General features: G+C 39.6%; 1 protein-coding gene across 5 annotated transcripts in view; it reads right to left on the bottom strand.

Moving 5' to 3' along the window:
* The window catches only part of CPQ (carboxypeptidase Q), a 545,816-nt gene that overhangs the window by 119,846 nt on the left and 399,943 nt on the right, over positions 1-26,027 (bottom strand). Inside the window, exon 8 of one of the 5 annotated variants that reach the window (XM_053896085.1) lies at positions 13,877-13,950. The exons of 3 other annotated variants lie outside the window; for them this stretch is intronic. In XM_053896085.1, coding sequence (XP_053752060.1) covers positions 13,892-13,950 — 59 coding nt within the window. In that variant the 3' untranslated portion in view covers positions 13,877-13,891. Of the gene's footprint in view, positions 1-13,876; positions 13,951-16,744; positions 16,855-26,027 lie in introns of those variants that run through there. One more of the 5 variants, XM_053896084.1, reaches the window with a different exon arrangement.

The raw sequence follows: 26,027 nt of genomic DNA, 5'->3' as shown, positions 1-26,027 counted from the left end.
TTTGAGAAATATATATATATATATATATATATATATATATATATATATATATATATATATATATGGAGAGAGAGAGAGAGAGACAGCGCAGAGCCTGTTTGGGATTCTCTCTTTCCCTTGACAAAAATAAATCAGTCTGGATTATTATTTCTTTTTTAACGTTTATTTATTTTTGAGACAGAGAGAGACAGAGCATGAACAGGGGAGGGTCAGAGAGAGAGGGAGACACAGAATCTGAAACGGGCTCCGGGCTCTGAGCTGTCAGCACAGAGCCCGATGCGGGGCTCGAACTCACAGACCGTGAGATCATGACCTGAGCCGAAGTCGGCCGCTTAACCGACTGAGCCACCCAGGCGCCCCTGGATTATTATTTCTACTCATTAGTGACAATAGTGTAATCTATCAATTAACCTAAGACACATATGAGTAAAGAGGGCTTTTAGCTTCCAGTGTAACAGAAGGCATCTGCTCAACACAGAAAAGTATCCACAAGCTACCAGTGATCATCAGTTCCTAGACTCAACAGAGCATCCAGTTGCCAGCAGGGGATCCAAGCCTGGGAGGTACTGCCATGTTTCCAGACTCTGGATCTGGACCATAGGCCAAATGACACCTTCCCGAGATTTCTTAAGCCTCCTGCCATTTCTACCTTCCTCTGACAACTCTGGTTTTGCAAATTTGTGCTGACTGAGAAGACCTGCTCTGGATTTCCCAGCTTTTGGGGGAAGGAGTTTCTGGTGGTCCCATTAAGAATCCAAGTCCCTCAAAGGTTCTTTTGTTACCGATAGAATTAACATTCCTGCCAGGGGCTTCGCTTACATCACAGGTGTCAGCCACTCTCCCTGCCCTGCGGAATGTTAAAAAGTAAATACTAGAAGGATTCACATAGTCCAGCAATGGAACAGTTGCTAACACACTAGTCAGGGCTAAAAACCGCAAATGACTAAAAACTTTGGAAAAAGCAACATGAAGGGTTTTCAGACTTTTCCTACAGGAACACTCACGACTGAAAGCCTTATTCTAATTTTCAGTTACATCTGGTGACTGTTTATTTAAGACCTTGGTTAGAAAATTCAGTTTAAATATGCATCAGTGAATTCTGTTGCCATTACAGGCTGGCCAAACCCAGTAATGAGTCTGGCTGGCTTTTATTTTAAAGTCTGAATTAGCATATGCAGGGGACAGTTTCCCTAATTGTCAGATCATCCTAAGGAATTCAACACCCAACTTCCTTAGGGATAGATCTACCCCTGTCTACACTCCCCTAGGTCACCAATAATCTGCAATTCTGGAGACGTTGATGTCTCTCTTTTTCTCCATAATTCTTACTCTGGCCTTCACTTATTCTATTTCCTTGGTTGAGTCCATTACTCAAGTACATGTCATTGCTTTTCCTGTCTCCTTTCTTCCCTTCTGCTTCTTCCTTGACCCTTTCTCCCTTTCCAATTTATCTCCTGTCAACCTCACCCACTTTTCTTTGTTATTCTCCTTTTAATTGTCCTTGTCTTAATTGCCTAATTTCTTTTCCTCTTTTGCAACTTGTTTCCTTTTTTCCACTTGGAACTTCTTTAAGCATTTTAAAAACCAATTATCACCATGTTGCTTCATTTTTAATAAACTTGATTTTTAAAGTGGAAACTCCATTTCCTTAGTGTGCTATGGCAGAGAGGTAGACATAAATTAATTAGAGCTGGCTGAGATGGGGAACAGAAAGCCAGTCTGAGTTCTGTGCCAGAATGAATATGAAGCAGGTGGCAAGGAGTATGAACACATACCTATATCCAGTTTAGCACACACTATACTCACCAAATATATACAGCCTGTCTGTGCCCAGAGAAAAATAAGTTTCTCTTCATTGAATGCCAAATGAAGGCTGTTAAGTCAGGTCCTGGTGAACCGTTTTTCTAAAATTTTTTTATTGAGGTCTAATTGACATATAACATTATACTGGTTTCATGTTTACAACATAATGCTTCAATATTTGTATACATTGCAAAATGATCACTGCAATAAGTCTAGTTACCATCTGTCACCATATGAAGTTAACTTTTAGGATTTACTCTCCTGGCAACTTTGAAGTCTGCTCTACAGTATTATTGATTATAGCTACAATGCTGTATACTACATGCCCATGACTTATTTATTTTATAACTGGAAGTCTGTACCTCTTGACCCCTTTACCCATTTCACCTACTCCCCAAACCTCCTTCCCTCTGGCAACCACCATTCTGTTCTATCTATGAGTTTTGTTTTGTCTTGTTTCTTTGCTTTGTTTTTTAGATTCCACATATAAGTGAAACCATATGGTACTTGTCTTTCCCTGTCTGACTTATTTTGCTTAGTATAAGTCCCTCAAGGTTCATCTATGTTGTCACAAATGGTAGTATTTCATTCTTTTTTATGGCTGAGTAGTATTCATTACATATAAATATATGTGTATATATATATATATATATATCTTACATATTTTGTATAAATATATATGTATCTCATATCTTCTGTATCCATTTGTCCTTAAGTGGACAATTAGGTTGTTTTCATATTGGCTGTTGAAAATAAAGCTACAATGAACATAAGGGTACATATATCTTTTAAAATTAGTGTTTTCATTTTCTTCAGATAAATATCAGAAGTGGAATTGCTAGATTACATGGTAGTTCTATTTTAAAATTTTTGAGGAACCTCGATACTGTCTTCCATAATGAATGCACCAATTTATACTCCCAGCAACAAGGCATGAGGGTCCTCTTTTTTCCACATCCTCACCAACACTTGTTATTTCTTGTCTTTTTGATAACAGCCATTCTAACAGGTAGTGAGGTGATATCTCACGGTTTTGATTTGCATTTCCCTGACGATTAGTGGTATAGAGCATCTTTTCACGTGCCTGTTGGCCATCTACCTGTATGTCTTCTTTGGAAAAGTGTCTATTCAGATCCTCTTCTCATTTTAAAAGTCAGATTGTTTTTTTTTTAAATGAGTTCTTTCTATAAAAACATAGAAACCCTTATTAACCCCTTATTGGATGTGTGATTTGCAAATATTTTCTCCCATTCAAGGGTGTCTTTTCATTTTGTTAATGGTTTCCTTTGCTGTGCGGTTTTTTCAGTTTGATGTAGTCCCACTTATTTATTTTTTGCTTTTGTTGCCTTTGCTTTTGGAGTCAGATCCAAAAATTTATCATCATGACCAATATTAAGTAGCTTGCTGCCCATGTTTTCTTCTAGAAATGTTATGGTTCAGGTCTTACATTCAAGTCTTTAATCTATTTATGAGTTAATTTTTGTGTATGGCATAAGATAGTGGTCTAATTTCATTCTTTTGCATGTGGCTATGTGGTTTTCTCAACACTGTTACCTCTTTTTTCATAAGTTAATTGACCATATATGCAAGGATTTATCTTTCGGTTCTCTATTCTGTGTTACTGACGTATGTCTATTTTTATGCCAAATCATACTGTTTTGATTACTACAGCTTTGCAATATAGTTTAAAATCAGGGGGCATCTGCTTCCAGCTTTGTTCTTTCTTAAGATCTGATAAACTATTTAAAGAGAACAAATTCAAAAATGGTACGGAGCTTTTTGCAATTGCTATGAAGTCCTGTTTCAGAATATGGGTAGTTAAGTCAGCTGAAGATAGTCCTACAGGGACAGTGATGTCTGTGCATTTGCCGAAGTACTCAGGTATATTCTCTAGATACCCAAACATTCTGCTAATATAAAATCTGAGTAACACAGACCCACTAGCTAAAACAAAATTTAGTTTCCCTAAATTTTGGGCCTTCAATAGCCTCCCTGAGTTTTCAGAAGGCTTGGAGTCACATCTGCTAATATAGCTTTTGATTACAAAACACAACAGTTGGGCAGTGCAGGTAACAATAATTATCTCAGTAATTATATTCTGTTATGCATCGTATACCCAGGGCCTTGGGCTTTTGTGGAAACACAAGAGGCACCCAGAGTATCTTTAGAGCACGTGCTCTCTTCCAATGAGCAGGTTGATAATAAGCTCTACCTGAAACAATGAGAAGGCAGATTGCTTCCCCTTTCATACCTTCTTCCTCCCCTTTCTGGCTCAGCAAATTTCAGTTGTGTTGCAGAGTGGAAAAGAAGGGAGAAAGCTGTACGTGAGGAGGGAGGATGGAAACTGTTCAGGAAGAAATCCAATTTCTGTCTTGTGCTCTGCGTATTTCAAAATGAAAATGATACACTTATTAAAGTGCCCATTAAGCCAACAATACAGGGAAGCATAATGGGGTTTAGGAGCCTGGGAAGGAGAAGAGGCAGGTCAGAGAGAGGAAACAAGATGAGGGCAGTATTTTTAAGGGAGACTGCAAAATGTTCAACCAGGGAAAACAAAATGCCTGCACACACTTCACTGAAGAGTGAAGAAGTACATCATCTCATACTGGCAACTGGCAATAATATCTCTCTTGCAGCCACAGAAAGATCTATTGGTGTCTAATAAGACAGTGGAGAATCTAGGTAGTGGTGTGAATTCCACAAAATGAGTTTAATGCATCAGGGTAAGGTTTATTAAATACTTGATATATTGACTTGATGTGAAGAATTATATCAGATTTGTGAGAGCAAATATGGTTACCTACTAGTCAAAACAGGGACACAGAGAAGGGAGGAGAAAAAACACAGAATTCCAACTGTGTGCTAGATGTTTCCATATATGTTGTCTCATTTAATCCCCCAAAGATACTGGTACAGTGGGTATTATCAGGCTTCATCTACAGATGAGGAAAAAAGGCTCAAGAAGGTATGTAAATAACCTAGGTTCATACAGCTGGTCAACGGTAGAGCCAAAATTTGAGGGCAAATCCCATATGGCTTCCACCCTGTCATGCTGCCTTATGAGAACAAATCTTAGTACCTTCCAGAAAGGAAACAAACCTTAGGGATCACCAACCATGTGCTAGCTACTTTGGAATATACTTGCACATTCTTCATCTTCTATAATTTCAGCTCTACCGACATGCAGACGATTTGACAGACAAACAGTGTGCAGCCTCTTCAAAAGATCATTCAAGTCTCCACCACTGCAATTACATAAATCTGGTGCCTACGGTTGGGAATATTATGAAATCCCCAGCATTTGGCACCCCTCCTGAACAGGGAAATCTCATTTGAAAGCCAGAAGAAAGGCTTTGGAAAGAAACAGGGTAGGAACGCACAAGAGATTTCTCAACTGTGCATGCACTGCCTTGGTGATGGATGCTTCTGCTGTCCCTACTGGGGCCAAGCAACACAAACATTAAGTGTTTCTGCAGACAAAATGGGCCTGGCTCTGGAGGACAGGTCTGACTTTCAACAATTGAGAAAACAATGGCACAAGGACATGTTTTTTAGTCGTTAGCAGCCTGGGTGAGAAGCCACTGGATAAATTCTTTTTCCAGGAATTTGGGCATCAGCAGATGATTGTAGCTAGTATTTATTGAGTACTTGCCTAGGGTGTACCAGGCGCTGTTCTAAACACCGTTCTACTACTTTAGGTGGAGATATTAGAAAACTTTCCCAAGGCCACTCGCAGCTGGGAATGGACCACAGACAGGGGTTTGCTCCAAGATCTGCCCACTTTACTACTTCTACCACACGGAACTGGTAGAATTTTGTCATTATCAAGAGAAGACACTGCTGATATTCTCCCATCTGTTATTTGCTTTATATTCTACAACTGCTTCTCACTACAGATTTCATTCATTCATCTTCCTATCTCCCTCTAAAAGTATATTAAAGTCCTGTTTATGTTTCTCCCACTGAAAAACAACAGCAATGTTCTTTTACCCCATACCCTCTCTAGCTACTGCTTTTTCTATCTCCTCCCTTTATAGCTAAACCTCTTGGGAGAGTTTCCTTTCTTGCCATCTGTATTCCCTCATCTCCCACTCCCTTCCCAATCTATTTCACCCTCACTATTCCCCTGAAGTTTCACTTGCCAACCCCACCCTTCTGGTTGTTAAATCCAATGGGTATAAAAGTGTTTTTCTAGGACATTGGACCTGATTGACCATCTGTTCTTCTTGAGACTCTTCCCTTGGCTTCTGTCAGGGGGACACCTTCTCTTGGTTTGCCCCATCCCTGGATGTCTCTTTTCAGTTTTCTCTATACATTTCTCTTCCTCTGCCCATTCTTTAGTGTTCTCAGCCCTCCTCTTTGCCCAGGCTGTCTACCCTACTCCCGTAGCAGCATGACCATTGAGTACTAATGACTTACTTCCCCACTGACCCAGCCCTTTCCCGAGACCCAGACACATATCAAACTATGTAAAGGACATCCTGCCCCCACCTTCTAACCTAAAGCTCTTTGCTCCCTGCTTCTGTAAATGCACCACCGTTCTCCAAGCCTAAAACCTGGCCTCATCCTTTACCTTTTCTTCTCGTTCACCTCTCATATCATATCACCAGGCCACAGCATTGCCAGTCCACCCACCTTCTCCATCCACTCTACCACTGCTCTTGCTGGGGACATCAGCACCCTTTGTCTGGTCTTCTTACCTGTCCCAACTTTGTCCCCATGATCCACGCTATCAAAACTATTGCCAGAGTGACATTTCCAAATACAAAGCTCTCCTACTCTTTACTTGAGCTCCCCTTTGCTATGAGAGGTCCCTACTCCTTATCAGAACTTACATGAAAGGTGTGTTGTGATAATGCCCCTGCTTATCTTTCCATTTTCAGTTTTCACCACTCTCTTGCCTCCTAATTCTCAAACACACCAAACTTCTTTCAATTCCTTACTGTGCCAGGCTCCTGGTTTCTGGGTGTTCCCACATACATCCTTTATAGGAACCACCCACCCCCCACCATCATGTCTTTCAGCTGACTGCTGGGTAACTCCCACTAGCTCAAATGTCACTTCTTCTTTGAAGCCTTCCCAGACCTCCAGAGCCTGGACTTGGTGCTCCTTACATGTGTTCCTACAGTCCCCTGTACTTCTAATAAGATGGCAGTCAGGACACTGTTTGGTGGTTGTCTCTTTGTGTACCTATATCTTCTAGTAAACATAGGCTCCGGAAGTAAGCACTGACTCTATCTTGATTATAGTTGGACTTCTAATTCCTACCATAGTGTCTAGTGAATAAATTAAAAAAAATAATTTATAAAATACATATAAAAAGAAATATAAAAGGTGTTAAATATTTTTGAATTAATATCTTCTAGGGGCTAGGAAGTGAGGAGAAAGTGGAGTAGCATAACCAGGTGAAGGGATGACCAGAAGGCAAAATAAAGAAGCATGGGATGGTAACATTCCTAGGTACTCTAGCTCACGTTTTACAGTATTGTAGATGAAGGATTTTTCTGGAGTCCAATGAAGGCAATGAAAATTGAAAGAGAAGACTCTGCTTTCCAGGATGTCTTTCAGGAAGACACCCGGGATAATTGCCCAGAGTATATGATGAAACAGACAAGATGTTGGTTTGTTTTGATACAGAGCAAGAGAAAACAGAGTGAAGGAAACCTATAGGGTTGTTAGTCCCCCCCTTTTTGTCTTGTTCAAGATATTTGTCAAATTTAAGCTGACCGTTTCTTTGTCTCCCATGGAAAATGAGCAGGCTGTACTGATGGCATGAGGGAGAGCCATGTTTCTCAGTGCTTTCCCACACACCCAGAGGACTGAATACTTTAACATGGGCTCTTGAATGCAGCTCAAGCTCTCAACTGACTGGTGAGTGGTGAAACATGGTCTGAAGCAATTTATTGCTTCAAGATGATGGCAGGAGGTAGATCTGGTTAGAAGTAGCGTGGCTCATTTTGAACAAGGGATGTCAAAACAGAGGCTCTGCACAGCAGCTGGCCCTTTGGAACACGGCCACAGACATCTGAGGATACACTTGCCATTTAGGGGCTCTCTTCTGCCCTGGGATACCCCTATTAATCTAGAAGGCCTGGAAACTAGGATGGGGGCCATTACTCTATTCTAGGAAGGTTATAATAATTCATAGGAGAGAATAGGTACTGAAGGATGAAGCAGTTGGGAAAGCTTCATAGAGATATTGGCATTTGTGCCAGGCCTTGAAGTTCTAGCTTCTAGGAGGGAAAAAGGGGAGACATTCCAAGTAAGAATTTTCCACATACTGTAGGGGAAAGGCATAGAGGAGGATTTGAACAGGGTATGCCCAGGGAATAACGATTAGACAAGCTTGGCTGGAGGGGCAGGCTCTGGTCATAGAATATTGGAAGTTGAGACAGAACAAAAATACCCTGCAGTGTTCTACAGGTAAGATCAATGGGGCTCATTTACCCAACTTCAAAGGATGCAAATAACTATTTTTTATGTTGAAAAAGAAATCCAATAATTTGTATCACTTGCTGCTATGAATCTGATAAAAAGCTTTTCCTGATGACTGTAACAAATGGCCACAAGAGCCCTGTATTCAGCTGTAATATTATAATACACCCCAGGAGAGTCAGGTCATATTGACTTCATTGGGCCACTAGGCTGTCTGTACAGTATTCCCAGAGCTCAAGCTCCTTCACTGGGTTCCATTTTATTGTTCTATGTAGATTTAGAGAGAGCCAGCTCTAGGGAAGGCTAGACTATGGGTGTGCAGAGAAGATGGAAGCACAACTACAGTCTTTAAGAAGTTCATATGGAGGAGGAGATAAAATAAGATGCTCCAATAATGTAGGGCAACATGTCAAAGAAAAGCATGAATGAGGACACAAAAGTAAGAGATAGATACGGAGCAACTGGAACTCTCATACTCTGCTGGGTGGGAATGTAGACAGTGAAAAACAGTAAAACCACTTTGGAAAATAGTTTGGCAGTTCTTTAAAAGTTAAACATACCTCTACCCTATAACCCAGCAATTCTACTCCTAGATATTTTCCCAAGAGAAAAAAATCCACAAAAACTTGTATCAGAAAGTACACAGTAGCTTTAGACATAAATATGAAAAAAAAAAACCCAAAAATAAGCTAAATGAGTATTTAATAGGAAAATGACTAAACGAATCATGGTATATTCACATAATGGAAAATACTCAGCAATAAAAAAGAAGGAACTGATAAGGGAGACAACATTGATGAATCTCAAAGAGAGGATGTAGTACTAAAGAAATATGATATCCTGTGTTTTATTCCATTTACATAAAAGTTCAAGCACAGAGGCAAAACTAACCTCTGGTGATAGAAATCAGAATAGTGGATGTCTCCGGAGATGGGGGTGAGTTTGGGAGTTGACTGGAAAGAAGAATAAGGAAACTGGGATGATGGAAATATTATATCTTCATGTGGGTGGTGGTTACACAGGTGTAAATGATTACCAAAACTTACCAAACTGGATGGCAATTCATTGTACGTCAATTCTATCTCAGTAAAACCATGAAAAAAATATAGGAGTTTGGTAAAGAACAGCTTCAGGGAAATGCTGCCTTGAGCAGGCTTCATAGAGAGGCTAGGGGAAAGGTGATTCAGGTGGATAAAACAGATAAAAGGTCAGGAGGTGGGAAAGTGTATTGTGGGTCTCAGGAAGGGCTATGTTGGCCATGAAAGGTAGGCTGAGGCCGTTACAGTGAGTGGGGAGGTAGGAGCAGAAAACACTGGTTATATATTCTATAAGATTCACCAAGAAAGAGAAGGCAGGAAGAATAATAACTTGAAGGGATTAAAATGCCTAAGGAACTTTTTTTTTTTTTTAATTTGTTCGTAGCTTGTTTGTAGGCCAAAGGGCAGAATCACTGAGGAGGAAACATTGAAAAGAGGAGATAATTTATAGAGCAAGGTTCTGGTAGACATGGATGGTTCACACTTAGAAAGATGGAGGAACCTGTGGACTCTCTGTCAGGAGGGAAGGTGAAGGACTGAGTAAAACTCTGAAGGGCTGGGGAGAAGCAAATCATGAGAGCTCACAATGTTGTCCTCTAATGTCTTAATATGGTGGGAGGAGAGATCTTCACTGGAAGTGACAGAGGTATGGCTGGAGCTTGGGGAGCTTAGGGTGCTATAGAGAATATTCCTGGGATGAATGGAAAATTCTGAGAATTATACAGCATGGATTGATAACAGAGATAACTGCCCAGGCTTGGGACTGGAAAGCATGGAGAATGAAAGCATATGGTGGCTACTGAGAACATGCTTGAAATGGGTCATGGCTAGAAGTGTAGGTTAGATAGGGCAGGACCCATGGGGATTACAAAAAGGTCAAGGGTCTTGAAGTCAGGAAGAAGAGGAAAAGGTTCAGGAGGCATAAGAACTTTGGTAAGTTTAAGGTAGTGTTCATCAGTGAAGGTTGTTTCACTACTCAAGATGTTTGAAGGAGAGCAGTTCCCAACGATAATGAGTTCCAAGGTATGCTGATGGATGGGTTGAATGGTGATGACATTCAGCAATGGAAGTTGGATTCACTATAGATGATGGCAGAAGACGTGTAGAAAGGGACTGAGGAAAAGGCTGAAGTCCTTGAGAAAATGTGGCAGAGTGTCCCCACTGACAAATTTCTCTTTCTCCCTAGGTGAACAGGAAGTTGATCTGAACTTTTGTTACAAAGTACTATTTTAAATACTATATTATTTACTGTATTTAACTTCTTTTATTCTATGAAGGTAAAAATGCTTGAGGGTGTATTTTAAAGTTGATCTTAATCAAATCTTTATGAGTAACACATAAGTGGTTTCATCTTCATTTTACAAAAAAGTAGCTTTACATCAGTGCCCTCCCACAGCCTTCCTTCCAATTGGGGTAGGATTTGGTGCACAAAAGTAATTGCTGAAATCACTTGACTATTCAGAAAATGATTGCATTAGACAGAGGGCACAACATGTTATAAGTTTCAATATCTGAAAAGAAGTTGCACGTTTTCACACTTAAAAAATGAAATTTAGAAGTGCCAGGGTGGCTCAGTCAGTTAAATGTCCAACTCTTGATTTTGGCTCAGGTCATGATCTCACAGTAGTGAGATCAAGCCCTGTGTGGGGCTCTGTTTGGCATGGGGTCTGCTTAAGATTCTCTCTTTCCCTCTCCCTCTGCCCACCCCCACTCCCCTAAAAAAAAAACAAAAAACAAAAAACAAAAAACAAAAAACAAAAAAAACCCCTCAATTTATGAGAAGAAAGGAAGTTTTTGTTCTTATTCATCTTTTTACTTCTTTCATTGATTTTTTTTATTGGAATAATTTCTTCAAGATTTTAAAAATCAAAATTCTTATTTTAGGACTCCCAGATTCCTATATCAAAAAATATATTCAAAAGTCCAGGGGAGCATTTTGGTGTATCATGAATCAGAAGGAAATGTCAGCAGAACTGTTTCTACCACTTATTGATTGTGTGTCTCTTGGCAAAATACTGCCTATCTGTGCCTCGATTTCCTCATGAAAAAGAAATTATGCAAGTGAAGAGCTATGCAATGTGGAATGTAAGTACTTAATGTACTAAAAAAATAGTGAATTGCTAGTGAGATTTTAAACAGAAATTAAATTAACAGAGGTGGCTGGGTGGCTCAATTGGTTAAGTGTCTGACTCTTGGCTTCAGCTCAGGTCATGATCTCACAGTTTGTGAGTTCAAGCCCTGAATTGGGCTCTGTGCTGCTGCTGCAGAGCCTGCTTAGGATTCTCTCTTTCCCTCTCTCTTTGTCCCTCTCCCCACTCGTGCTCTCTCTTTCAAAATAAATTAATTAATTAAACTTAAAAAAATTTAAATTAACAAAAGAAAGTCAACTTTGACCTGAAATAGCATGCTGGCAAGGTATTCCTAATCAGGCATCTTCTAGAAATGAGCACTGATCAATGAGATGAGAACTTCCACACCTTCCCACCACATCTAACTTCTTCATCAGCATCGACATACACTGCCTTCCTAACTATGACCATAGAAGAACTTTTCAAGCTTATCCCAAAGCCTATTTCCATACTTGTGCATTAGATCCTTTCCCCTTTTGCCTACTGGGAGAATTGCTTTGGTCATTCTTTTCTCTTCCATATCATCAATTTTTCCCCTCTTCACTGGACTGTTCTCACAAGCAAATAAACACATTATTTCTCTATCTGAAAAATCTTTTTCTCTACTCCATTTCTCCACAAGATCAGAGAGCCAGTGAGAGGATCCTTGCCCTTGGCTCTGTGCCTTCAAAGGCCACATTCTAGTCATTCTCCAGCCATGAAGTTTCCTATGGGGTAAGGCGTCCATTGGGACAAGAAGTGCTTACCCAGAGCTGATGGTCCCTGCATTGTAGACCATTCTCTGGATACCTCATACCCCAGAGTTCTCTGTCCACCTGGCCCTTAGACCCTTACAGGGTGCTCACAGTCCTCTGAACTGGGTCTGTTTTCCCTAGAGTGGACCATGTTGCTAATTTACTCACTCCTAGGCTTGACTGATATTCAAGGGACGGCCACTTATGGGTGTGCGGCCAGAGCTTGGACATGAAGGCTGAGGTGTCTCCACCCAAGCAGACAAAGCCCCTCATAGTATGGGATGGAGCTGGGAAGGGAAGGGGTTTAGACCACAGTCCCTTTCCTTGTGCCACCAAGTTATGACATGAACTCCAAAGTCCACGAATTCTATATCTGAACTTGATTTTCCAGGTCCTTATGAAAGTATATTTGTCAGTGTAATGGAAGGAACACATTTTATTTAATAGTTTTTTTAGCTTAATTTATCCATTTTACATGCTGAAAATATTGAATTACATCTCCATTTATTCTTTTCCCCCATAAATATTAAGGGTGCACCCTAATAACCAAGAAAGGATTACTTAAAAAAATATTTCCCTTTGTGGCAAAATTCCACTAAAGAATGGTCTATAGTCAAGAGCTCAATTTCTCTCCTCCTGTTCTCTCTTAAACACATTTGTGTCATCACTATCTATTGCACCATGTATTTGCTTTCACCATCTAATAAAACTGCTCTTGTCAAGGTCACCAATACTTCACCTTGTTAAATCTACCAATTGGTTCTCAATCCTCTTACTTGGTGTTCCAGCAGCATGTGACATAGGGATCATTCCCTCCTCCTCCTCAACATACTTTCTTTCATTGTATTCAAAGATTCCACTCTCTCTGGTTAAATCTCAATGTCTTCTTTTTCACCTCTTTGCTGATCCCTCCTTTTATCTTATCACCAACCTCCTAATGCTAGAATTGCCAGGGCTCAGTCCTTATGATCCATCCAGTGCATGGCTATGTTGCTGATGATTTCCAAATGATTTCTCCAGCCTGTACCTCTTCTTTAGCTTCGTACTCTCTACCTGACATTTCCACTTGGATGTCTAGTAGGTATCTCAGATTTCACATGCCCCCAGAGGAATTCCTTCTTTTCCAAAGCTGCTCTAATCATAGGCTTCCACATCCCAGTTTATGTCAACTCCAACTCCCAACTGCTTAAACCAAAAAACTTGAAAGTTCATTGGAATGATCTTTCATTCTTGTAACCTATCAAGAAATTATATTGGCTCTACATTCAAAATACATCCTAAACATGACCGTTACTCACTACTTCCATTGCTAGTGCACCCTGGTCCAAGCTCCAATCACCTCTTGCCTGGACTACTCCAATAGCCTTCTCATGGCTCTCACTTTTGGACTATTCTCAATACCGTGTGACACCATTCAAATATGACAGACCAGGGGCTCCTGGGTGGCTCAGTCGGTTAAGCGTCCGACTTCAGCTCAGGTCACGATCTCGCCATCTGTGAGTTCGAGCCCCGTGTCGGGCTCTGGGCTGATGGCTCAGAGCCTGGAGCCTGTTTCCAATTGTGTGTCTCCCTCTCTCTCTGCCTCTCCCCCATTCATGCTCTGTCTCTGTCTCAAAAATAAATAAACGTTAAAAAAATTAAAAAAAATATGACAGACCATGTCATTCTGCTCAAGACTCTGCAGTGGTTTCCTTATTTCACTCAGAGTCAAAGCCAAAGTCATATCTAGCCCTATATTCTCTAGTCCTTGATCTTACTCACATTCTCTCCCACGCTCCCTCAGCTCCAGCCACACTGGTCTCCTTGTAGTACCTGGAATATGTCAAGTATGTTCCTGAGTTGGCACGTTGTGCTGACTGTTCAATCCACTAGAATGCTCCTCACCTAGTTATATGTTTAACTAATATCCCGACTTCTTTCAAATCTGTTTAAATCTCATCTTCTTAGAAATACTTATCCTGACCACCCTGTTTAATACCACAGCCTATCTCTAACTACCTCTGGCACTCCTAATTCCCCTTACTCTTCTCTACTTTTCTCTTTTCCATAGCACTTGCCACCTTCTAATATTTTATAGTTTGCTTATTTATTATTTGTCCTTCCCCTATCATCATCCAATAGAACTTTCCTCAATGATGGGAATGTTCTATATCTGCATTGTTTAATATAGTAGCACTTGAGCTGTTGAGCAAATTAAATGTGGCTAGTGCACACTTGTTGGGATGAGCACTGGGTGTTGTAAGTGATGAATCATGGGAATCTACTCCCGAAGCCAAGAGCACCTTGTATACACTGCATGTTAGCTAATTTGACAATAAAGTATAAAAAAAAATGTGGCTAGTGAAACTAAAGAACTGAATTTTTAATTTTAGTTAATTTTAATTTATATTTTAATTTAAATAACCACATGCAGCTAGTGGCTATCATATCAAGAACAGCTCTAGAATCTGAGTGCCATGAGAGCAGGGAACTTTGTTTCATTCACCAAGATCTCCTAAACACCAGGCAGAGTGCCTGATGTACAGGTGTTCAATATAAATATGTTAATGAATGCATGATCAAAAGTCCAAGGCCAACTTTTCCAAGGCCTTGCAGTTTATCACTGGAAGAGATAGGGGCAGAACTCAGGAACTCATCACTTAGGAAAACCACCTCTTTCCCAGCATACCAAGGAAAGATCCAGAAGTCTGGACAGGTGCCTTCTGGCAGGTGTACCCTGTAAAGAAGCACAATGCCTAATCCTTGGCATCCTTGATTTTATAAACACATATACACATGCATATAAATTGGGGAAATAAGCAATCTCTCCCGCATAAAATCTAAACCTCCAGTCCCTGCTGATACGTAACCAACTCAGTTCATTTGTGGCTATCATCAGAATTCAGGACAGACACTCTCCACCCTCATGGTCTCGCAGAAGAAGGCTAATATAAATCTATAAACTATTTCACTGTTCCAATGGTGAGGAAGATGAGGGAACGTTTTATCATTCACAGATGAAAAGGTTGAGGTCACAAAATATAAGGTTTTATGCAACTGCATCCTGGAAACCGAACAAAATTACCGAATAGCTGTGGAAATTCATGTGGTTTTGGCAGAATAAAAGTACAATATAGGAAATTAAATAACCATAGAGTGAATGATATTTTAAAAGCTATTTTGGAAATGAAATATAAAATCAGTCTTATGATACCAAATCAGGAGTTTCAAAGTGTTTTCTTCCGAAATCTTATTTTGAAGATTCATAAAACCAATGTTTTCTGTTGTACTAGGGTAGTGAAGAAGTTACAAGTGCTTTACTAAACTGCAATAAAACTAAGGATTAGCCAATACTCTGCTCATGTTATATGCTTAATTTCTTAGGTTCCTAACAAAAGTAGCAGATTGTTATGTCTGTACTTTCCTTTAAGATACTTCAGAATAGGTTTGTCCATCAATGTTCATAGCAGCATTATTCATAATAGCCAAAAGGTGGAACCAACTCAAATGTCCATTGAGGGATAAATAGATAAACAAAGTGTGGTATATACATACAATGGAGTATTATTCAGCCTTCAAAAGAAATGAAATTCTTACACATACTACAAGATACATGAAGCTTGAAGACATTGTGCCAAGTAAAATAAGGCAGACACAAAAAGAAAAACATTACATGACTCCACTTACATGAAGGACCTGGAGTAGTCAACTTCACAGAGAAAATAGAATGGGGAGTTATTGTTATTCTTTTATGGGTACCTAGTTTGGGAAGATGAAAACGTTGTGGAGATGGATGGTGGTGATGGATAACAACATAAATTCTAAAGAATAGCACACTTAAAAATGGTTAAAAGGGTAAGTTTTATATTATGTATATTTTACGACAATAAAAGAATAGGTCAATATGTGCAGTGTGATCCTATGTGTCTGTTACTTAGGTTAGGCTATAACCAGGTGCTGGGTTCATTCTAATCAAGAAAGCACAACATAGGGGTGGTCTTTCCAGTTAGCTACACAGGTTTGTCTTTTTATTTCAATCCATAAGCAATGCTTTGCTAATTAACATAACTGGAAGTCACTAATGGGTTTTTTCATTGATGAAATTAATAGTCTGTCATGTAGCTTGGTGAATGTTAGAAATGGGCTCTCATTAGTGAAATTGAAACTCTTCATTTTATTTATATGTGGATTGGCAGAAATATTTTAGGGACACTCCCCACACTTGCTCCACAAAGGCATAAGAATTCATTTATGCCTGTGGCCTTTAGCCTCAGGGATGATGGTCCCGGCTAAATCTCTCAATAGTCCTATGCCCAGCGACGAGCACCGGGAGATCCTGGATTTCTGATGATACTGGCCACAAGGGTGTCCAGATCCTGCCCCTGGAATCTTCACGATGGCCTCAGTGAATAATCTGTGCAAATTTGGGGTCAGAACACCAAAACTATAGAGTGCTAGAACAGACTCAAGTCTATAGAAATGGTCACATGAACTCTGTGTGTGGGTTTATTTGTTAATAAGTGTTTACTGAGTAGATGTTTTATATGTGTTTATATATTTGCCTGAGATTTCTGTTCGTTGTGACCTAGCAGTGAAGTTATCAGCTAAGTAGGAAACCCTTACCTCAAAACTTCTTCAGAGGCTACCAAGATTTACCAAGAAGAAACTGAGGGTCATCCATGACCAAATCAGTCCAGGTCAGTTGACAATCACAAACACAGAGGCCAGAGGGAAATTCTAGTGTCAAAGGACAAGGAAAACCAAACCAGAATCAGATTACTAATCCTGGGAATATGCAATGGATGGTAAACTATAACATTTACCTTCCTCTCTGATTTTAGAGATAAAAATCTGAGGCTCAGAAGTCATTGAGGGATCTTTCCAAGTGCAAATGAATTTTATAAGCAGAAACTAAAGGGAAACCTTTGTTATTATCATTATTTAAGAGTTACCAGTTGTTGAGCCATTATCATGTGTGACACACTACTAGGTACTTTAACGCAGGATTGCTAATTTTCACAGAATCCTTGCAGTCAGTAGCATTGTCCCCAGTTTTCAGAGGAGGGACTAAAGTTCAGAGAAGTCATGTCAGCAGATGTGGTCAGTGCCCCATTTGTGGCCCCATGACACTCAGCATGCTTCACTAGATGTCGGCATCCTACTACAAACAATCTCTCAGGGAGTGGAGCAGGCTAGAAGTCCTGGAGATGATAGCCCTTGGATCAGCCCTTGGCTAATGATGAAAGCTTCGTCCTCCAAACTGGCTACCTCTGAGGCATGTTCTACTGTCTCCCAGATCCCAGAGTTCACTCAGAGGCTTACAGGAGTAGCCTGCTCAATAACATACTGTTTATTAGCTTCCTTCCATTTTCTGACTCATTTCCTCAGTCCCCATCAGCGCTTCTTGGAATCACCTTTCAAATAAACTACCTGTCTCAAATCCTTGTCTCAGAGAATATTTTGGGGGAATGTACCCCAAGGTAACCCAGCCAGCTACCAGGTTGTGGAATTAGACAAATGAACCCAGGTATATCTGCATTTGAGGATCGTACTGTTCTCCTACTTTACATATTTGAATTGCATCTTCCTTTTTTCCTAAGTAGAAAGAAAAGGAGAGAGTGGATATTACAGAAAAAACTCTTAAGTTTTCTAAACAGTTTGTTTGGTTAATATCTCAAGCTCTCATGTCCTCAAGAGTTTATACTCACGACTCTGCACCATAGCAATATGAAACAAATTATCCCAATGATGTTTAGTAATCTGATTAGTCAATGTGGCAGGTTGCAAAACAGCCCTCAAAGATGTCTACATTCTAGTCTCCAGAACCTATGAATGTTACTCTATATGGCAAAAGGGAACTTTGCAGATGTGATGAAGTTAAGAATCTTGAGATTGGGAGATCATACTGGATAATCTGGGTGGATCTAATGTAAGCACAAAGGTCCTTATAAGAAGGATATAGGAGTCAGGGAAGAAGGTGATATAATGGGAGGGCGGAGATTATACTGATGTGATTTGCAGATGGAGGAAGGGTCACGAGGTAATAGGAGCCACAAAAGGTAAGGAAATGGGTTTTCTCCTCAGATCCCCCCACAGAAGGAAACATCCCTGCTAATGCCTTAATTTTATCCCAGTGAAAACTGATTTCTGATATGTAATGTACACAACTGTAAGAGAAGAAATCTGTGTTGTTTTAAGCCACTAAATTTGTGGTAATATGTTACAGAGGGGACAGGAAACAGTCAGCTAAGCAGTACTGGTGATAATAATAGTATGTAAATTAGGTAATATTCATTCAGCCCTTACAATGTCTAAGCATGGTGCTGGGAATTCTATCGGATCTTCTAGCCTAATCCTCCCCAGAAGTCCTTTTGAGGGACTATTTTTAAATTATTTTTTAAATGTTCATTTTTGAGAGAGAGAGAGAGGGAGTGAGTAGGGGAGGGACAGAGAGAGAGGGAGATACAAAATCCAAAGCAGGCTCCAGGCTCTGAGCTGTCAGCACAGAGCCCAACGGGGGGTCAAACCCATGAGCTCTGAGATCATGACTCAAGTTGAAATTGGATACTTCACTGACTGAGCCACCCAGGTGCCCCTTAAGGGACTATTTTTAATCTACTCATTTTCTGGACAAGGAAGCTGAGATTTAGAGAGGTTTAGAACTTCAAATCATAGCTAATACCTGAACTCGGGTCCTTCTGGGCCTGAAATCAGGTTCCGACTAAAAACACCAGAGTCTTAATCCTTGGGATGGTGAGTGGAAGGAGGTAAGTGAAAGGACATGTGTCACCAGTGTCGCAGAGCAGCTGTCCCTCAATTATATGTTGAACAGAGGGGAACAGCCACACGCAGGATACTGAGGTTGAACCTTGGCCTCACCCACTTTTCCTATCACAGAACCTCTTCCCTCTTCCCCTCTGTGCTTCTGGAAAAGGGCAACTTAACTCAAACAGGACTGCTGGTTGGACGAGGATAATTTAGGAATTAGGTGTTTCACTTTTAAGGTCTTCTTAGCTTCTAATTTCTATCAGAATTGAGACAACAGAAATTCCTCCAGCAGCTTTCTTGAAATTGGGAGTGGCTTTGAAAACCCAGAAAGAAACACATCCTTCTTAGTTTTTTTTCAGTTTGAGTGCAGTTTAATTTTCAAAACAAACAAAAAGCTCAAATGGTCACACTGATTCTAAAACAGAACAGGATTTAAGGGGCGCCTGCGTGGCTCAGTCGCTTAAGCGACCGACTTCAGCTCAGGTCATGATCTCGCAGTTCATGAGTTTGAGCCCTGCGTTGGGCTCTGTGCTGACAGCTCGTAGCCTGGAGCCTGTTTCTGATTCTGTGTCTCCCTGTCTCTCTGCCCCTCTCCCGATTGTGCGTGTTCTCTCTCTCTCTCCCTCCCTCTCTCTCTCTCTCAAAAATAAATAAAAACACTAAAGAAAGTAAAAAAAAATAAATAAATAAAAGGGAACAGGATTTGACTGATTCACACAGCTAGATGAGAAAAGCAGGAAGTAGGTTTATATACCTTTCCCCCTGTTTAACATCCAATATCTGAGAGAGAGAGAGAGAGAGAGAGAGAGAGAGAGAGAGAGAGAATCACCAGTCAAATGAATAAATAGGGCCACATAAATGAAGAAAGCAATATGTGGGAAGGAAGGCTAAGACAGTACTTTCATCTAAGGCTTGCATCTGTGTATTTTAATCACGTGCACTAATACCCACTTACATACTTGCAGGCCATTAGCAGTGAGACGGGGGCTTCTTTGTTTGAAACTTTGTAAAGCCAACATTTACTCCAGGATAGTAAGTTTTCATTTTGCCTGTGCCAACTCTGACCTCCTGGAACTGACTTCTAGAACCCTAGATGGCAGAGAATTAATGGCCAAATCAAGACTCAGCTGGAAAGAATGTGTGATTGATTAAGTGATGTCAGCTTTGGACTCAGAATAGGGGAGTTGTAGGAATGCTGTGCATTTGCTGAAAACTTCAAAACAATTAACTGTGGGAAGAGCACACTGCCCAGATTGAAGAAAGACCATGCCATCATCTCTGAAACTATATGCTATGAATATGCAGTTTTCACTTCTGCTTCTTCCATAGTTTTCCTAACTGACAACCAGCAAATCTTACTTTTTGCTTCTAAGCATACTGAAAAACAATGACTTTAATTTAAGAATGTATTTGACAAGAAGTTCAAATCAAATGTCCATCAAGTTCTCTGAAGATAAGGAATATTATATGCACCAAGAATCATTAAAGACAATAAAGCTCTAACATTCCTTAACACAAGTGTTGTTGGGTATTACTCTAATAAAGTTCTTTATCAGCTCAGTGAGTGAATGGACCTTTACTTCCCACATAATAATTCTGTGAAATGAATGCATACAATTCATAATAATTTAAATCAATTACAAATTTAACTTTAAAATCACCTCTAAAACTTACTTAGGAATGTTAAAAGAATTTTCTCACTTGTTTTGAAAGTATCCAATAGGCAATCACTAGGTTTTATCTTTTTACCTATTCTTCCCAGGCACATATGGTGGTGTCATTCTATCAACCAAATTTCCCATTATAAGAAAACCAGCAGAATCAAAAGGCTACCCAGAATATTGTTTTCATCAATAATAATAATAATAATACCATCTTTTACATAGCTCAAGTTTGCAACTGTTTAATCTTTCATATCTACTTGATTTCTTAAAATGTTTATTTACTTTGAGAGAGAGAAAAAGCGTGAATGAGCAGGGGATGGGCAGAGAGAGAGAGACAGAAGGACAGAGAACCCCAAGTAGACTCCATGCTGTCAGTACAGAGCCCGACAGGGGGCTTGAGCTTATGAATCATGAGATCATAACCTGGGCCAAAATCAAGAGTCAGATGCTTAATGGACTGGGCCACCTAGGCACCCCTACTTGACTTAAAATAATTTTTTAAATTCTCTTATTTGAGAGAGAGAGAGAGAGAGAGAGAGAGAGAGAGAGAGAGCGCACAATTGGGGGAGGGGAAGAGAGGGAGGGATAAAGAGAGAATCCTAAGCAGGGTCCATGCCCAGGGCACAGCCCTACATGGAGCTCAGTCTCACAACAGCAAGATCGTGACCTGAGCCAAAGTCAAGAATAGGACGCTTAACCGACTAAGCCACCCAAGTGCCCCTTGATTTTTATTTAATATATGTTCTACAGCATTATTCCCAAATTATAGATATTAAGTGAGGTTACTGAATAAATGGCAGAGCTAGGACACAAACCCCAAACACTGTGACTAAGTCCATATTCCCATGCCTGATCTGCCTGGTTTCTATTACATCACCATGTGATTCTCTGGCCTGAGATAAACCCATTTCCCTACTGCCCCATGAGAATTCCCCCCCTCTGCTACTTCTCTCTTCTTTTTTCCTAGCTCAGACTGCCTCCCCTTCACCTCCACCTATTTGAGGTCTACAACTCCTCATGGCTCTCCTCATCTCTGCCATCTTTATACATTTTTGCTATTCTTGCTGAACTCCTTCCATGCTTACGTTTTCAATACTTATTGATATATTCCTCCATGCTGTTTGATGTCCATTCATTAAACAACTAATTCTTGAAGGTCTACAATATGCCAAGTACTACCTAGGCACTAGAGATTCCTCAGTGAATAAGGCTTCTTCTTGTGGAGTTTATGTTACAGCTGGGGTTCCTGCATTTAGTATTTACATCTAGATTTTTAAGATCCTTTGCAATGGTAACTCCACTTGTGATTTCTCTGTCTATGGAGGAGCAATGTAATTTCAATGTTGTGTAGCTTATCACTAAATTAATAAACGGTGCCCTGGTGGTGTAAGTATATAGGTAGCTAATATCAGGTGACTAGACAGGTAAACTTACTTGAGATACCAACTCACTCCATTCTCCTCTAATTTTTTTAACACTGGGAAATCTACATTACCATTGAGTAAGGTACTTTTGGAATTCTCTAAGTGAGAACTTGTAAAGGAATTGTAAGGGGGAAATGCCTGGGGATTGGTTTCCTGTATATGCTAAAATCAAGATCCAAAATATCCATTTCTCAGAGATATGCCCGGAAAGACCCACTACACATGGGAACAACATTTTAAGAGGTTTTGAATTATTGTGCTCATTAATATGTTTTTTCCTTCCTTTGATCTTTTCCTTGAGGACAACTGGAGCTGTACTTATAACATTTCAAGGGTGGTGAGAATTTAGAACTAGGAAAAATCACTTGCTCAGAAAAACATATTTTAAGACTTTTTATTACAACCAAAATGAACAAGGGTGGAGTTGAACTCACCAAAACAAAACACCTTTCCCTTCCAAGTCGGATAGGAAGTGATCAGAGAACGAGCTTTAGAACTTCTTCCAGAGAATTCATCATAGGAAATTTAGTGTCTCGGGTGTTTTAAAAACTTGGTTTAAAAAATACTTGGTTTCTGTGTTAAATTAAACTTATATATTTAATGTGCCTAAGGCAGTTTCCTCCATAAAGTTTCTCCTTGAATTTTGCAAACACACACACACACACACACACACACACACACACACACACACACACCTCTCATGTTATTATAGAGTTAGTTTGCATGTCTCCCTTGAAGAATCATGAGATACTAATGGCTGTTTTAGGACCTGATTTGCATAAATATCCCTTTTCCCTATTTGAGGACAGGTGAAGGGACTCTTGCCAATTCTTCTAGCTACTTAAGATCAAACTTCCTCCAGAGGACAGCCAGATGCACTCAGATAGTATAGGAGCTCACCTTGTGCCAAGGAACATAGTGAATTTGTGTTATGCCTTAGGACACAATCTAAAGAGAATCTTAGTACTAAGCAGGGGTATAACACTGGGTAATGCTATCTAGACTTATCTCTCAAAATTAATTCTAGAGATGTTTCTCAAAGATCTTAAAAAACATAATGACCCTGGAGGAACAAGAAAAATTTTCTATAGAGAGCTAATGTCTAGAGCTGGTGTGGAGAGGAAAATACGCCTTCTCTCTCAAGAACCCAGAAGCAGTCTGGGAGGGAAAAAGGCATTGGAGAAGGCCTCTTGAAATTGATGTTATGACTGGCCCCACTACACTAAGCTTCTTGAGAGCACAGACTGTCTTGTCCATGACTGACTCCCTAGGACCTAGGACAGTGATTGCCTCATTAATGTTTTATAGCCGAATTGAATGGAAAGCAGCTGCAGAAAATGATAAAATAAAAAAGTGGGCAGTGCAAAGTTGGGAAGACTGTATTATTTGTGTATTCCAAGTTCTCTCCACCAATCTATTATGAGGCCCCAGTGATATCTGAGAGAGAAGAGTAGAGAAACTTTAAAAATACAATAACTGGAATAATGAAGAGGATAAAGGCTGTGATAGAGTCAATGCTATGTGTTCACCAAACCATTTTTCTCCTGGAGACCCAAGAAGGCTCCATTTCCTAGCTTCCTTACACCTAGACAGGGCTATGCAACTAGTCCTGGACAATGGCTTTTGGGCAGGGGTCACATGTGCTACTCCAAAGCCTGGCTGTAAAAACCTCTCTTGTAATCTTCCAAGTTCTCTCCTTCTCTCCCTCCTTCCCTCCCTCCCTCCCTCCCTCCTTCTCTCTCTCTCTCCCCCTTCATTGTTTGACCAAATACAGAGGTACAGAGGTGTCATTTGAAGACTTTAAGTGTCTAAGGTCTTAGGGCACATCAAGGCCAGTAGATGGAAAAAGTCTGATTACCTGAATAACTGTGTAGTATACAACATCCCCTCCCAAACACTGATCCCCACTGGCCTGTGTCATGAGCAAGAACTAATGTTTATTTGTTAAGTCATTGTGATGGGGCTGTTTGTTATAGCTGCCAACATTACATATGCTAACTAATATAGAAACCATTGGATTCTGTGTTAGTTATAGGGACATTGAACCCTCTGATTCCTGAAGGAGAGCAGGACTGGAAAATGGGGATTGCTAGAAAATGTGGGTGCACATTTGTATATGTATATACTAAATCAAATGCAATTTATGAAGCATTTCCACATGCAAGATATAAAATAAATAGCAAGTTATTTTCGATTTCCATAGCACTTGTCAGTTTTATCGTTTATCATATTTTGTCTACTTATTTTTTTAATATGAAATTTATTATCAAATTTGTTTCCATACAACACCCAGTGCTCATCCCAAAAGGTGCCCTCCTCAATACCCATCACCCACCTTGTCTACTTATTAAGGTATGTTCATACCTTATTTCCCTTTCTAGGTGGTAAACTTAAAGGAAGGGCTATATTTTATTCAAAGGCCTAATTCAATCACAAAGTCCAGTTCACTCTTGAACAATGAGGGGTGGGGGTTTGGGGTTCCAAACCCCCCTGCAGCTGAAAATCTGCATATAACTTTTGCTGCCTCAAAATTTTTACCACTAATAACCTACTATTGACTGGAAGCCTTGCCAATAATGTAAATGGTCAACTAACACATAATTTGTATGTTATTCAGATTATGTACAGTATTCTTACAATAAAGTAAGCTAGAAAAAAGAAAATGATATTAAGAAAATCATAAGGAAAATATATTTATGGTGTTTTATAATCTACCGTATTTATGGGAAGAAACTCACGTATAAATGGATCCACACAGCTCAAACATGTGTTGTTCAAAGATCAATTGGAGATATATAATAAGTATTTTGAATTGATTTCCCAGGCTTTCTCTCTCAAAGAGTAATAAATGGAATAAGGTTGATGAAGTACGTGGAAAGTATTTACCCTGCCTTTTTTGTACTCTAGGCTAGTACTCCATGTGTTCAAATCCTGACTCCAATACTTATACGCTATATGACTTGGCTCTCTCATTATCAGTTTCCTCATCCATTAAATGAGATTAAAGTAAGATAATATATGTGAAACATTTAGAAAGTGCCTACCATATAGTAAGTATTCAATAAATATAATCATCATCACTACAACCCCCACCATAATTTCACTAGAAAATTGTTGATAATATTTGTTATTTTAAACAGGTATAGTAAACCCAAATGCCTTTAGGGTCCAGGTTGGTAATGTAAGTGAGATAAAGTAAAAGCAAAATGGCTGGAGTTCAGAACTAGGTGGTAAGAAAACTAAGAGGCCTATTACTATATATTACTATATATATATAGGAATATATATACACACAGTAATATATAGTAATATATTTGGTGTATATATAAAATATATAGTATATATATATGGTGTATATAGCAATATATGGGAATATGTATGGTGTATATATATTCCTAAATATATAGTAATATGTTATATTACTATATATATTCCTAAATATATAGTAATATGTTATATTACTATATATATAGTAATATATAGTAAATATATAGTAGTATATTTATGAATATATATGGTATATATATCATATATACAGATAGATAGTATGATTAACACTATGTTAAAGGTTTGCTAGGAGGGGCGCCTGGGTGGCGCAGTCGGTTAAGCGTCCGACTTCAGCCAGGTCACGATCTCGCGGTCAGTGAGTTCGAGCCCCGCGTCAGGCTCTGGGCTGATGGCTCGGAGCCTGGAGCCTGTTTCCGATTCTGTGTCTCCCTCTCTCTCTGCCCCTCCCCCATTCATGCTCTGTCTCTCTCTGTCCCAAAAATAAATTAAAAACGTTGAAAAAAAAAATTAAAAAAAAAAAAAAAAAAAAGGTTTGCTAGGAGAATATAAAGAATGGGTGCCAATCAGCCATAATGATTACTAACATTTCCTGAATGAGCACGTTAAGATGTTAGTATATGAACTAAGCTTTAAAAGATAAGAAGAAGTCAGTCACAAGGATTAGAAAGAAGTAATGTTAGAAGCAGAGGGAACAGCATATGAAAGGAAGAATTGTGAGATAATTTGGTGTTTTGAAGGAACTTCTGGTAGGGTGTTATGCTGGAGT

This window comes from Panthera pardus, unplaced genomic scaffold (assembly GCF_024362965.1).
Source record: "Panthera pardus isolate Hobbes unplaced genomic scaffold, ASM2436296v1 HiC_scaffold_7, whole genome shotgun sequence".
In the NCBI taxonomy this organism is placed as follows: domain Eukaryota; kingdom Metazoa; phylum Chordata; class Mammalia; order Carnivora; family Felidae; genus Panthera; species Panthera pardus.
This window is presented reverse-complemented; position numbering and strand designations above follow the sequence as displayed.